A 16,116-nucleotide genomic window follows, 5' to 3' on the forward strand; every position below is an offset into this window, starting at 1 on the left:
AAAATAATTGTATTTAAATGTCTTGCTAGTTGATCTCAAGAACAGTTTATTAATACTTTATGCATTCTGCTTACATGGGTCTTGCATTCGGAGATGATTACATTACTCATAGTGAAGCTGAAGCTTATCCCTGACACTATGTTTAAAGCTAAAACTATGTTTAGTTGAGGACTTTTACAAATGGCTTAGGGACTGTTTATGGATACTGTTAGTCATTTGGCATGTCTGTCTCTTTGGCCACTGGAGCCTGCATGCCTCTAGCAATACTGCCTGCTGTGTTCAGACGTTGCTCAGGAGAATCTCTCGTATGGTTTCAGAGAGCAGGTGTGTTGCATGAGAAAAGCAGCACAGCTTTCGCATATCCAAAATAATGAGCTCGTGCCATAGCAAGTGATGTGCTTTTTCGCCAGCCCTTTTTTGGAAAGCTGTAATGGCACTGGGACATTATTGCTGCTTGTTCTGCATGTGTCTGGTTTCATCTCATATTCTCTTAATGGCCTTCATGAAAAGCACAGCAGCTTCCAGGCCTCTGCTCTCTACTATGATGCTTCCACATTTGAATGTAATGAGTTCAGAAATCCTTTCAGTGCAAATAACATACGCTTCATGTTTAGGTTTCTCTATTTAATCTGTTCTGCTTCCAGCCTGTATGATTTAAGGATCTGAGATAAACTGAACCATTCTGCTGGGGAAAAAAAGAACATAGTAACAGATTTTATTGTTAATACTTTATGATAACTCTAACGATGTTTGCTCCAAGAACACTTACACTACACACCAGTGTAGCTTGTTTATTTTATTCGGATTATTCTGTCTAAAAAAGGATCTATCTGTGTAAATCACAAAGTTGTACTTTATTATGGCTCACTAGAAGTTGAGAGTTGCGAATGAATTTTTGGTGGTAGTCAAAAAATGTCCTGGCAAATATAGCGGAGAACGGCTGTGGGTTCTATCAACATGTTCCTGTTTAGATACAATTTCATGAATATTTGTTTTACTACTGAGCAAAGAAGTCTGTTGACCTTCAAAAATCATGAGGCGTTTGCAGCAGGAAAGCAGTAAAGTTAAGTGTTTGTACAGATTTAATATTCTGAAGAACTCCATTTGAACCAAACGAGATTAAAACTTCATCCTACCTTAGGTGTCCTGGAATATTTCCCAGTTCTAGCATCCTTGATATATGCAATGTCCAGAAGATCTGTCTCCTAACAGTACAAAGAAAAGTGAAATATTTAGTTAATTATTAAAATATTTAATGACACATAGAGCAGTGACCATTTCTTACTCACATATAAGTATATCAATAAAAGTATATAAATACTTAACACAGTGCATATTGGGGACAAGAGTAAATCTGATACCAACATAGCATGAGCCTGATTGGTGGAAAGTCAGGTGAAAAAGGAGAAGCTAATAAAACATCAGCATTAGATTGCAATGGCAGGATGTTATCTTAAGATAATTTAGCTCCAGTTCCAGCCACACAAGACACACTAAAGCCAACTATTAATTCCCACAGTTACTCCAAATGGTGGATCATACCACTCTATACAGTAAATACCTCTAAAGCTCTATTATTAATGTGGGAGAGAGTCAGTGAGACATAGAGAAGAAATGTATTGGAGACTTTTATGAGTTTTCTGCTGGATTAATATTTACATTCGTTCATTTGGCTGATGCTTTTATCCAAAGTGAATTTCAAGTGAGGCAATATACAATCACAGCATCTAGCCATTATTGGACTGTACAGCAATACAAGCACTGCAGAAGTTCCACCAAAAAATGATCCATCAGCTAAACACGTCATAACTGGATTAAGTGCTAGTGCAAAGTTGTGACAAATATTGGGCACAAAGCAATCAGTCAAGCTATAAATTACATAGAAGTGATGGGTAATAATATAGAGTAATGAACTGGAATTAATGGAATGCTATACTGGGATTTATGTTAGCCATAGACAGATATTGCAACAACAACAAAATGGAGACACAATTGTACACATGTCAGTGATATCATGAGAGTTGACAGCTTGTAGCATACTTTTTCCATTTTTTTTTTTTACTATTTATTTATGTGTTAAAGAGCTTTTGGGTAAAGGATGGGCTAATATAGTGTATGAAGGTCAGAAATTGTAACTTTTCAGTCTCCATGTTTTCATCAGAATAAGGTAGGATATTGATTAGATTTTTTCCCCCATTAGACTAAGCCTACTATCTGGAGTTGGGGTACACAATCCTGTACTCCAATTATGAATGAACTCGGACTTGTCACGTGCTCTGTAGTACAATTTTTTTTTTAACTGTAGTACAAATTTGTACTCAGACTTTGGACTCAGAAATTTTTCCGAGTATAGTAAATAAAATAAAATAAATAACAACATAAACTTAAGATAAGAAATTAATGAATGTGGCTTTCTGTGCACACATTGAACTGCGCGCACAGAATGCCGCCTCATCATGCGAGTACCGAATTGAGTTCTCTTTAGTGGCCTATTATGCTTGGACGGTCAAATAAATACACACACATCATATCAAAATGCAGGTCTGGCCGAGTATTCATGTAAACACAGTCGGTTACGTCTTAAGTGAATGCAAACAGTTGTGGAAAAAAATCAGAGGTGTGTCAATACAGTACATTGGACCTGTGCATTAGGTCTTAAAGTGACAGCAGTCTAATAAACCTGCTGCTGTCTCTGTTTGTCAAAAGACAAAGAGAAAATCACTCACTCACTCATTTGATTGAATAACTTCAGTAAATTTAATAAGAATCACTGTATACAGTATGTCATACAGTGAAGTCTATTTTATTTTATATTTAATTGCTTTATTCAATTTCTGTAGTATTTCTTACTTGAATACTACCGATAGACCTACCTTAGAAAACGTATCGTTGTCGTGAAATAAGATTGTAGTCGAACTTAACAAGGTGGATTCGGACCCAACACTACTAATATAATTCTGAATGGTGTCACTATAACATACACCCTTGTGACTATGTAATTATCCTCAAAAGGCTAGGACTGGCTCTGTTGTAGACCACAATGAGCTTTGAGTGTCCATGGTAAATAATACATCTCGACAACAATGTCAGCCAAAAGCAATAATGAACCCTGATTACACAAAGCCAACAGTTGTTCGCTTCAAGTTTCATTTCATCTGTGGTGGTTTAACGTCTGAATTGGTAGTTATAATCCAAGAAAGAGCTGAGAGCAAACCTGAAAGATCAGGACAGCACAACGATCTGGTCTGTAATGTCAAACTGGTTGTAAGTTGTTACCCCCTGGTTCTTGGCAGATCTTGATAATTGTGGCAGCTATGAATAAGGGTTGATGTTAAAGTTGTGTTGGAATGAGGGATAAGGTCACAAGAAGCAATGAAAATTCAAATGAAATTGTAATGAATGCAGCTATAAAGTTAACCTCCTTCTAACTACTTTTAGGAGACTCCTCTTGCAGCTCTAACAGTGTACAGAATGCCACCTTATACATTAGACAAATGTTGACATTCTTCACACCAAAATCTATCATTATTTTTTTTTAATCTATGTATTTTCTCATAGCATGAGTCTTGACACAATTTGAAACATTCACCCTGAGAAAGTTCAATCATTTGCTAAGCTCCAGCTGTTGCATGGGTGATTGACTCCTGTGGTGAGTCTTGAAAAGAACACGGCATTTTCATGGTTCATGGATCAAGTCAACTGTTCCACTGAGAGCTGAAGGGAAAAGCTTACTTTTCATTCATTCATTCCTCTTCAGCAAGTATTTATCCTGGTCAGGATGGCAGAAGATCCAGAGTGTTTCTTGGGAACACAGGGCATGAGGTGGGAATACACCCTGTATGCAGGGCACCATGCATAATCACAGATTAACGGTTATACTAATTTGCACCTAGGGGCGTTTTAGCATCGCCAAAGCATCTACAAGCATGTTTTGAGGTGGGAGGAAACCAGAGAACCCAGAAGAAAACCTACACAGACATGGGTATGGAATTACTATGACTGAAATACTGATGTAGTAACAACTTAGAATGCAATTATTCTGAAATGATGCTTTAATCCAGAATAATTGCAAAATTATTACATATAACACACAAGACAAGACAGTAACAGGATTTTTTTTTTTTTTCATTACATATAAGAACTAAAAAGGCATTTTAAAAAAAGCCCAAAATCGTACAATAGTGTCTCTTTAAAGAGGTAAAGAAGTTAGGTTCATGTTAAATCTGGCTGTGTAAAAGTGCAGTCAAAACATGGCTTCAAATGCTGACGCACCACAAGTGTCCCAGTTAATAAATCATCAGAAGGTGCAGAAAATGTTTGCATAAACATAGTCTCCATTGCATAACAGATCTCACTGAAAATGTGCGAGTAATGTTGGACAGAACAGAACAGATGGTTCAGCGACATGGATGCTTAGTGTGTATTCTCATGTCTGTGACGCTTCTGCACTGGCACAAAAATCTTAGCTCCATCTGAAGGTTAGACTGAAAACAAACAAACAAAAAAAAAAGCGAAAAATAAATGTCAGTTACCAGGACATGACAAGGTCTCATGGTCGGTTGCTATAACTCAAGCCACATTTCAAGCATCCTAGTAACAGCAATATTTACTTTTTTAAAGTCATTTTTCTTTGGGTGCTGAAGTCTCTTGTGCCAGATTGTCATAGACATACGATCAAGCTAGGTATTAACAAGCTCTCATAGCCCAGTAATTGAAGCATGAATTTGAAGACTAACCTGTTACAGTTCTATAGCTCTGTATTGGCGGGATCTTTGCCATCTCTGCATGTGGTGTGTTTGTGTGTGAAAGAGAGAGAGAGAGAGAGAGAGAGAGAGAGAGAGAGAGAGAGAGAGAGAGAGAGAGAGAGAGATTGTCCCCTGACTACAAAACTAAGCCTCTTTCTCATCACTATATGATGTATGTGCAAGTCTTCCATCTAGACAATGTACATGCATGAGATTGAGCAAGACTACTGATTTGATGCAATATATTTTGAAAATTGGAGAAAACGACAGAAGAACAGCTTTGGTAAGACATTCTCTCATATCTTTACTGTTAGGGTGTAGCAGTTTTAAATTCACTTTATATTTTACATGTTCAACAAATGCTCTCAGAACTCGAGTCGGTGAATTTCCCATTATGATCTCAGCACACGAAAATCTACTTCGATTCTTGATTGTGGCAATCCCACATATGCCACAGATGAAGTGGTTAAAGATGACATTGGACAACGGTGGAGAATTCATTTAAGATCTTCATTTGAAAACATGTAAGGTAGAGTGCTTTCTCTCCTGAAATCAATTTAACACTCCCTGTTTGCAGTGTGAGATGCTTTGAGTCAAAGGTTAGCATTTCCAACTCCACTATAAAAGCTGCTCTTTGATGTGTGTGTATAAAGAGATGCCACACTGTGTGAAGCAAGAGCTGCGAAGCCTCAGGAAAGAGCAGATCAGTAAGGCCTGAGGCCGTCAGGAACTAATGACTTACTGTGTGGATCACATGCTTCCTCTCATTATCATAGACATGTTCTGCACTTAAACTAACAACCTCGTTACTGCTGGATTGTGAATCCATAATCATTTGGCACGGAATTGTACTACAGATCAGACTCAAAATGAAACCAACAAAAAATACCATTCTTGCTTTATGTGTGAGTTCACGTGTTCTGTTACATTCACTTTCAGAGATTTGTGAAAGTGCTGTAACCGTTGAGTGTCACTAAATCACTTATGAAAAGTCAACGTCATATAATATGGGGCAAACTGTAGCACACACAAAGACAGATAGGTAGCTGCTTTGTTTTAAAAAATAATTGTGTTTTTAATTTTATTTTAGTGTTTTAAATTCGCAAAGCAGTTTCTACATGGGTAAATGATGTGTTTGCTTCGAATACTAAACATGAGGCTGGGCTGGGGATATGCTTAACCCTGTAATCTGTGCTAGTCCTGTTAGCCCATTTATACCTCCTGCCATAGATCATCTTTATGGTTTCAAGCCTATTTAGCAAATACAGAAAATGAATGGCCTGCTTCGTTTAATGACGCTTAATTTCATTAAATCACTCTTAACCTAGTGTAACATTTAAATTTTTGGTGTTTGTGTGTAAAAGAACCTCCCCAATTCTACTTCTTGTTAGCAAAGATTACATGTTTTCATGTAGCTGGGCTACCTTGTGTGCAGCAGTGCTGCACCTTACTGCAAATCAATTGGGATTCATTATCACCACTATCTATCATTACCTACCGGTGCATAAACACTATGTAGCAAGACTGAGTCAGTAGCAGTAAGAGAAGTAGTCACCATTATAGTAGTAGTAAAATGATCATTAACTGCTTTATCAGTGTCAGCCTATGTCTTTTTAAAGCATCGTTCTCATTACAGACAGATGCAATACATGCACATGGCCTCAAGGACAAACACCTTCCTCACTGACATCCACCTTTGCGGCAACTGGCCAATAGTAATGTGTGGATTGAGGGTTTGATGGTACATTCAATTCTGCTGCTGTGACAATACAAACATGTTTTTAAAAAATCGTTAAAAAGAGACTTTATTCAAAACACAGTGCTGGGCAGTTTAACTGCATTTTCAGGTAACAATGAGGAAGCATTTTAAACTCTGAAATCAAGTAGTTTGTAAAAATTATGTTTATTGACTGTAAAAAATTATGTTTATTGACTGTGTGGAATTACTAAATACTTTTTTTGTAAAGGAACTTTTAACTTAACTAACTACATTTTCAAAACAGCTTCCCAAACGCTGGCAAGACCATTCTGTATCATCTTCTGCAGATGATGACACGTCAAGAACTCACTGGCTCACTCACTCACTTTCAGTATCCTCTTTATCCTGATCAGGTTCGTAGTGAATCCCCTATCCTGGGAACACTGGGCATGAGGTGAGAATACACTCTGGATGGGATACCAGACCTACTTATCTCCTGAGAACAACTAAACATGCATTGTCACCTATAAAAACTTGCCTTTCTTATTTGATGCACAGGCTTCAAATGGCACAGAAATGTCTACTGTTTTGAAGGACCACAAATGTTAAAAGCTTTCACAATAGTTTGGTTTCTTGCAGTTTTCAAGTATCACCGAAGAAGCACAAACCGGACTTTACTGGAACCCAGACTCCCTTGTTATATAACAGAAGTAGCTAATGTAGTTGAGAGAGAAAGCAGATGTGTCCATGATTCAAAGTCTATATTAGTCCTGAAAGGTATGACATATGGCCCTGATCCTCACCCTTTAGAGGTCCAAAATAAACCTTGTCAAAGAGGGTATCATGTACACTGGGCCTGTCCCCATAGCATGTTTTGAGAGAGAGAGAGAGAGAGAGAGAGAGAGAGAGAGAGAGAGAGAGAGAGAGAGAGAGAGAGAGAGAGAGAGAGAGAGAGAGATGGCTTTATAGTTATACTCCTTTTTCTAACAAATCATGAAGAAAACCAAACTCCATTTACATGCTAAATATGAACATGCTTAAACTCAAAGATTAGGCTTCAAAGCTCACTTTGCTTGAGAACAACGTGTTCTACACTGTCATATTTACATTACATTTATCCACAGTGACTTACAAATGAGGAAATGAAAGCAAAGCAATATATCAAGCGGAGAACAATAAAAGTAGTGCTACCATACAAGACCTATAATTGAGTTATAGAGAAGCAAAGTCTGTAGAGTAGTGGTGTAAGTGCCAGAGTAAGTTTTTATTTATTTATTTATTTATTTATTAATAATGTTGGGTTGGCATTTTAGAGGTTAGTTAGGTGTTCATGGAAGAGGTGGGTCTTTAGCTGTTTTTTAAAATAGTGACAGATTCTGGATTGAGGTTAGAAGTTCATTCCATCACTGAGGGTCAGTTAGTGTGAAGGTTCTGAAAAGGGACCTTGAGCCACGCTGAGTAGGCACTACTAAGCGTCGGTCATTAACAGATAGCAGATTGCATGAGGGAACGTAAACCTCAAGGAGAGTGTCGAGGTAGGGGGGTGCTGTTCCAGACAAGGTCTTGTAGGTGAGCACTAAGGCCTTGAATTTGATACGGGCGGCTACAGGAATTCAGTGGAGGGAGATGAAGAGGGGTGTGACATGTTCTTTTAGGCTGGTTGAAGACAAGGCATGCTGCTGCATACCGAATCATCTGAAGCGGTTTGATGGAGCTGGCTGGGAGACCTGAGAGTATTGCGTTGCAGTAGTCCAGTTCTGAGAAGACAAGAGCGTGGACTGGTATCTGTGTAGCCTGTTCAGTGAGATAGGGTCTGATTTTCTTGATGTTGTACAGAATGAACTTACGAGATCATGTAGTTGTTGAAATGTGGTCTGTGAAGGTCTAGCTGTCATCAAAAGTCACCCCAAGGTTCCTGGCTGTCCTGATTGGCTTGAGTGTGGTTGAGCCAAGCTGTACAGTGAGGTTGTGGTTGACTGTGGGGCAGGCTGATATTTACAATCGGTGAAGGCTCATTCTCTCTGGATGAGGTGACACCCTCCATCAGTTATACCGTTAAATCAATGGGTCCATCAAGCAAAGCAAGGACACTGATACTGATGACATGATGGACTCCATGTGGCTGCTGAAGAATGTTAATGAAGGCATGCACTCAGATTTCCTTTCCTATGAGTGCCATGCCACAAGCCAAAGGGTGAACATCTCATTGCTTACAAAAGTCAGCAAGTGGGTGTAAATACAGTACTTCTGAACATGATAGTTACGTTATGATTATCCCTCCCACATGTTATTTGCTTAGTTGGAAAATCAGAGCAAATAACAACCTCCAGTTTTCAAAAATAAATACTTCCTCATAAACTCACTCTACCATATCCTCTCTACTGCAATCCTTGTGTGAAGATCAGTCATGTCATGGTCACAGTTCAATAGCTTAAAGCTGTGCCTCTCTGTGGCCATCATTTGTGGATTTGCTGTGACAGATAAGAGTTTGGTGTCAAAGTCTGCAAGGCTTTACTGCTTCCTAGAGCAGGCAACAGCAACAGATGGGAAGAAAGCTTCAATCCCAATAATGGCTATCAGCTCTGCCCACACATGACTATGCCATGGAAGACAAGATAAGCAGGCCACATCAGTCTGAACCATGACATTTAAGATAATAGCCTTGTGATGCAGATGACTGATTGTGCAATAATGCTGAAGCACAAGACCCTCAGTTAAAGAGCACATGGAGCAAGTCTCATGATATACCTTTCCAAATGATGGATGCCTAGAGATGACCCTGGCCTTTTTTTTTTTAGCTCAGTACAAATATGAAGCCTTGAGATCATGCCAGAATTTCCCAAGAGGCGAGAAGCTTCTAGAAGTGGTCTTCAGTCTCAGGGAAAGCATGTCCTTGTCAAACATTTGCTATGCCCGGCTCTTCCTTGGGGACAAGTACTTCATTTTGTAGACCAATCTTCCAGTTTAGACTTGATGCCTAGGAGAGACATCCCTTTTTCATTCCCTCGCCAACAGAGATTAGTAATCTTTTCCCTTATGCCAGGGCGTCTTTGAATGATCTACATAATATGGATGCATACTTCATACTTCTGGTGCATGTCTACACAAAATGATACATTATGACAAAAGCCTTTGCTAAAACTGGACAACCTTACGCCACAGTTGTATTGTGTGAAACACACTTTGCATTTATGGTCTTTAGCAGACACCCTTATCCAAAGGCTTTTATAGATGCTAAACTAGACAGTAGTAAATGATAACAGAAGCAGGAGGACCTCCCACAGAAAATGGTGATGGGATTGGCTGAGGAGGACTGAGTGATTAAACCACACTCCAACAGAGCTTTCCAAGACCTTTTACAAAATACATATCAGTGAGTGGTTGTGAAGAAAGAACAGAGAAACTAAAGCTTGTATCCATCACACATTTACCAACTACAAATAAACCCTTAATTAAACTGTATCCAACTGTTTTTAGATGAAAGAGACATGCAGCCTGTTTTATAAAAGAAACTCTCCAGATTTCTCCTTTAATTATATTTATATCCAGGGGTCTTTGGAAACTAGGACAATAGCAAGAGACTAGAAAGCAATTTCACAGACTGTTCAGTCCACTGCTAGAACAGAAATACAATCAAAGTCATGTGAATGAAATCACTTTGAAGACAGATGCTTCGCTCCTACGAACATTCCCAAATAAAAAAGCCAACTAAATCCTCCAAGGGTTACAGTTTTATCAAACCAAAGTTCCTGACGCACCAGAATAAAACTCTTGAGAGAGAGCACAGCAGTGTACCGTAGAGGATTAAAGAGAGTTTAGCACTCAGTATATCTTGAGAAACAGATGATCCATTCGATAATGTAGGCACAAGTGCAGTTCAATCATAGTAAGTGTAATCACTCCTTGGGGGAATTGTAAGCGCCAATTTTTCCGATCGTCTTTTTCAGCTGGCCTTTCTTCGATTGTGGTGACCCCAAAAAACATGCCACCATCTGACTGGAACATAACACGGCATGAGGCCATCAATCCTTTTCAAGATTAAACATAAAGTCAGCAATCATTAACTTCTCCACTGTCCTGATCTATCAGCAACCTATTTGTACTTCCTGTTCTCTCACACTCTCTCTCTCGAGGAACAGTGACACGAGGGAGCCGGTATTTTAAGTATGGTAGACTCCTGTGTCTCTGCCTTGCCTCAAAGCACTTGAGCGCTGTTTAAATGTGATACTGTTTTATCATTTTACCAAAATTGAATTGGCTGAAGACAGAAAAAAGACAAGTGACCTACATCTCTGACATACTTAATAGTGAAGGCAGAAATGGAGCTGAGAAGAAGGACATGCAGGAGATGCAGAGATGGACAAAACACTGCTTACATAAACCTCAATCACCACATTAATAAGCAGAGAATTACTAGTGGAAAAAAATACAACTTCTTACGTCTTCCCACTCTTTAAAAGAGTGAAAATATGTACACAGAGCTAGCCATTTAGTGTTTTATTAGGGGCAATAAATCCATTTCTGTTATACTGGCTAGATAAAATTTAACAGAGTGCTTGTGAATCTTGTAGAGTAACTAAAGGCTTTACAGCACCGGGAAACCGAGAAAAACTGATTCCACTCCACTGTGCAATTTTTAGATTAAGGTAGAAAGGAGAAACCCATGGGACTAGGTACAACAACCCATTAAATGATATTTATAAAACAATTCAAAAAGATCAATGATTCGTTTAAAATTTCAAATGCCCTACATTGTTCAAAAATCAAACAGTCCTACTATAGGGTACTATATGGAACCATAATGTTTGGGTATTGACATATAATTCTTATATGTGTATTCATTCATTTGACACAGCCAGCATTATTGTTCAACACTCAAACAAAACTATGTATTCATGAAGCATTCGTACTCAGAGCATGTGTGAAATTAGCATATTTAAAAGCTGTTAAATGCATTCAAATGCATATAATAAATCCCTGCCTGTGATTGGCTGTTCTCCTGACATTCTGTGAATTTCAAGTCATAAACACAAACAACGTGGACCTCCAACATGCAACCAAACAAGAGACGTAGGCATGCGACGTAGGCATGTTGCCAGTCAATTCAGAAAGCTCCTTCACTAGCATCCATCTGTTCTAGCCTAGACATCTGTTTTGGGGTCATGGTTTTCCTGAAGGTAGGAGCTAAATTTGATTGGGTTTTGACTTTCAAAACAGATAGCTACGGCTGACTGTACCTTTAAATACTCTTACCAGTAGCATATCGTCATATATAATTGTATTTCACCTGTATGAACTGCAATTACTCAGATCGCTGTTAACATTTTAAAATTCATACCTCATCCAATTCATTCCAAATAGGTCCCAGTGGATAGTGGATGAGCTGTCAGCAACGCCCACTACTACAGTGATTCTAATCATCATGGCAGCTTGGAGAAGGCTGTGTGACGTGAAAGTGTGTGTCAGCAGTGGCTAAATGATGACTCAACACCGTAAGAGCACAGGCAAGTCATACACTATTACGCTGGATAGAAGAGAAGACCCAAACACACACTGACAGCAACTTCCTGCAGTTACATGCAACTGTTGTTCCAGGCAGGTTCCCAAAAAGGAAGAACCCACACAGTTTATTATATGTACAGTATTATAAGACCTCATATTTAGTGCAGATCCTGCACACTCTTGAATAATGAGAAATAAATAAGTAAATCATGCAGGTCTGAATGAAATCTGTATTTCTACCACCTCTTAGTAAAATGCCACAATTCGGCATGGTTCAGTTCTCAGAAAAACTCCTAAATGTTATCCCAATGAGCAGAGAAATTAATACATTTTTCCTGTAAATCCAGATAAAGTCCTGAGTCCATCAATGGCATTAAAAATGAAATCTATTCTTTCTCCGTCTGTCAATTGATGATACGTAGCAAGCACACACAAAGCGTAACTTTTTCCTCCAGTATTCCATCACAATTTCACTTTAGGTTAGTCTGAAAAAGGCATTGATCCTCCATATCTCATCGCGCTGCAGGCAGTGTTCTGAGAGAGTCAGCATTCTGCATGCTTTGTTCATAATTATCCCTCCTACTGAAGGAGATAATGCTTCTCTCACGACACTGCCAGTCTGTGATAGCCATGGAATAAGAAAGGTCACCTTTCGCTCACTAAAACCTACTGAGAAAATGATTAAATTATCACAATACAGCCAATAGTTAGGATATCCTTTGAACTTGTGCAAGGACACATTTTCTTAAAAATCAACATATTAGCAGAAAAAGAGTGTGCAACTGAAGGATAGCTTTACTGTTTTGTGCAAACAGGCTATACGTTTTGCTCTTTTGTCTTGCCTCCAAGCAATAAAAGACTTATTCTTAAGACATGTGTGTCATCTTTATTTCCCTTTATCTACAGGCCATAGACCATCATGAAGCTTCTCGGGGACCATTTATTCCATTAGTACAGCTCTGGCATTCCATCATGCAGAGTTTCATCAGTTTAAACCCTAACTACAGAACACACTGTGTCATAAGCATTGTCACTGGCATGTGATTGCTACGTAATGCTTTTGCAGTACTGACATGACTAATACATATTTCAAAAGGTACACACATGTGTCTCGAAACCTACTTTTATTTTTTAACCTTTTTTTTTGGCATGATAATGATAATGAGTCTTTATTAGTCACGTATACATTACATCACAGTGAAATTCTTTTTTTTTCCGCATATCCCAGCATGGGTCAGCCATGCATTTGTGGAGCTTGCATGGTTTCCTCCTGCTGGGGGGGTTTCCTCGGGATACTCCGGTTTCCTCCTCAGTCTAAAGACATGCATTGTAGGTTGATTGGCATTTCCGAATTGTCCATAGTGTGTGAATGGTTGTGTGAATGCATGTATGTTTGTGTGGTATGATGGGTTTGCACCCCATCCAGAGTGTATCCTGCCTTATTCCCCAAGTTCCCTGGGATAGGCTCCAGGCTCCCCTCAACCCTGTTAAGCGATATATCGCTTAAGGATAAGCGATATGGAAAATGGGCAAATATTTGAATGGATGATATGTATCATAAAGTGTACACAGTAAATTGAGAGTGAAAATAATGTGCTGCTTCCACAATGTGAGTGTCTTGAATCTCATTATATGTGCAATCATGTCCTTTTGGTTAGTGCTGATGGGTTGCTGTTTAATGGTGGCATGTTGGTATTAATGCGTAGTATGTTTTTTTTCTCTTTCAAATGCAAACTATTCCGAAATGTTTTATTTGAATTAATATTGTGGTTTAGCGCAGTGGTCTTACGTGGTCAGGTTTCTCAGGCTCTCGCTAACGTGTGAAAAACAACGTGTGCTGTGTATTAATCAACAGATAAGCATAGTAACTGACAGCAGTGTGCATGATATGCAAATCTGTTTCTGCCACTTTCTGTTTACTGCTGTACACATTTGAATCTATTCAAATGGAGAACTCTGTGAACACTAGAGAGTTTTGTATGTGAAATTCCCAGGAGATCATCAGTTTCTGACATGCACAAAACAGCCCATATGGCAGCCACAAGCATGTCAAAGTCACTGAGATCACACTTTCCCCCCATTCTGATGTTCGATGTGAACATTAACTGTAGCTCTTGACCTGTATCTGCATGATTTCATGCATTGTGTTAATGCGAAAAGATTGGCTATTTCGATAGCTGCATAAATTAACAAGGGTAGGTCCTATTAAAGTGGCATCTTAATGCAATCTTGAAAATCTCAAGACTTTCATGACATTCAGACTCAGGAAGTAAATGGACAAAAATGGCCAGAATAATCCTGTTATCCATAAAAACATCTGTGAAGTATTACACATGCACGCATCTACACACTCACACAGCTGTAGACACAGGGGAAGAGTCTGACAAGGCCAAAATAGATGAGGCGGTATAAAGAGACAGTCTGTTCCATACAGATAACAACCAATTGGCCTTTTCTAGACACCTGACGTCAACTTTTTATCACACCAGGCCTTTAGCATAAGAACGTACATCAATAATTATTTCAGCTCTGTGAAAGGCATCAGAGAAGGATATTTCTGAACCACAGTGTACAACTAACAGCTCCTGAAGAGATTTGGAGTGACTTGAGCAATCAAGAGTAAAGAAGTAAAAACATGAATAGGGCATTGTCAGCCTTCATGTATTTGAGTGCAAAAGTTTGCATACCCTTAGGAAAAAAATTTATATCAACAAGCCTTTCTGTTATAACTCTGCCAGAGGTCATCCGGAGCTCTCTTCTAATCGGATCTGGACAACAAAGGGTCATTTTTGTAAATAAACTGTACAACAGAGGTTCATTGCTTTTATTCCACACAGAAGCCACATTAGATGTGAAATTTTGTACTTATGCTTAACATTATGATTTCACTGAGCTGGAGGATGAGTAACTACTTTACAAGGCTTTATCCATAAGACAGACACAGTACATACCCTGTATGTGTCTGAGTCACGTTCTCATGTATTACCACACATTATCATGCTGGTTCACTCCCTCACAAAGCATCTAAACATGTTCTCCTACTCAGATAAATAAGATGTGCTCCACTTCTCTGCACTACTCCCCACTCGTTCCCAATACACTAAGATTTACACTAAGTGTATAGCATTGCTCTACTAGGTTTATAGTGGATGCTTTATGAACATGCCATGGGAGACTTTTCAGTGTGTTATGCTGTGTGAAACTCTAACCTGAAGATCACACACTGGATGAGGAGGTAGTGCGTAATTTGACGCCATGGATACCAGAGCTGTATTCACTTTCCGGGTTCTCTTTCCTTTTTCATGAATGGGGCCTGGCATTACTTTTCAGAGCAAGAAATAACATAGGATATTGTGTTCTGTGTGCCCTGATCTGAATATCTGAGCAGAGGAAATCATGCATGTCACCCAACTTTGAGGTCAACACTTGACTGTTTTACATGACACACTTTTATCAGAGGAAGTTTGTGATTGGTGGGTACGGACCTCAAATACAAACAAGAGCTCCGTCGGTACAGATACGGACACGGCTTATAATAGAATTATTTATATTCCCTTTCATTGAACTTCACAGAAAGAGTCTGGTGGAAAGTGTGTGTGTCTTGCATTCTAAACACATTTGCCCATACCCAAGTGCCCAGTGCAAGCCACAAGCCAAGTGTCTCACTAAACTCTTTGCGCTGAGCCAGAGAAAGGGGCACAGTAAAATCTTTTGAAGGGCCGCTGTTCAGGCAGTCGCTGACTGATTAATGAGTTAAGCTCTCTATAAAGAAAAGACTTGTTTGGAACATTGTCACTGTTGAAGCTTTCCAGCTTGAAAATATTCATATCTAGCCAATCGTCTTCCTGACAGTGAGAAGAAGCATACTGTGATTCTGATACACTTGTCCAGTCTCAATGTCATTGTGGGGGGAAAAAACCCTGCAGTCTTATGACTTGTAGCAGTAGCTGTTTTCATCATCCCTGTCCTCATCTCACTTGAGTCAGTTGAAATCGAGTGAAAATAGGGTTATGAAACTGACAATCAAACGTTCTATTAATGTTGTCTGATCACCATAATCAGCTGTGGAGAAAGGTCAGATTTCAGAAAGAAATCAAAACACAGTGCATATCGTTCATCAGCTGAAGTAATGCAGTCTGATGGTTTCATTAAACAAATGAACCATGACAC

General features: G+C 38.9%; 1 protein-coding gene across 5 annotated transcripts in view; it reads right to left on the minus strand.

The window, feature by feature from the left end:
• LOC108258091 (1-phosphatidylinositol 4,5-bisphosphate phosphodiesterase beta-1) overlaps positions 1 to 16,116 on the minus strand; it is a 112,933-nt gene that overhangs the window by 77,404 nt on the left and 19,413 nt on the right. For all 5 annotated transcript variants that reach the window (XR_006981014.2, XM_017456452.3, XM_017456451.3 and 2 more), the window contains exon 3: positions 1,137 to 1,205. Coding sequence is in view for 4 of the 5 variants with exons in the window: in XM_017456452.3 (XP_017311941.2) it covers positions 1,137 to 1,205 (69 nt within the window). In the remaining variant the exon portion in view is untranslated. The remainder of the gene's footprint in view (positions 1 to 1,136; positions 1,206 to 16,116) is intronic.

This window comes from Ictalurus punctatus, chromosome 25 (genome assembly GCF_001660625.3).
Source record: "Ictalurus punctatus breed USDA103 chromosome 25, Coco_2.0, whole genome shotgun sequence".
Taxonomy (NCBI): domain Eukaryota; kingdom Metazoa; phylum Chordata; class Actinopteri; order Siluriformes; family Ictaluridae; genus Ictalurus; species Ictalurus punctatus.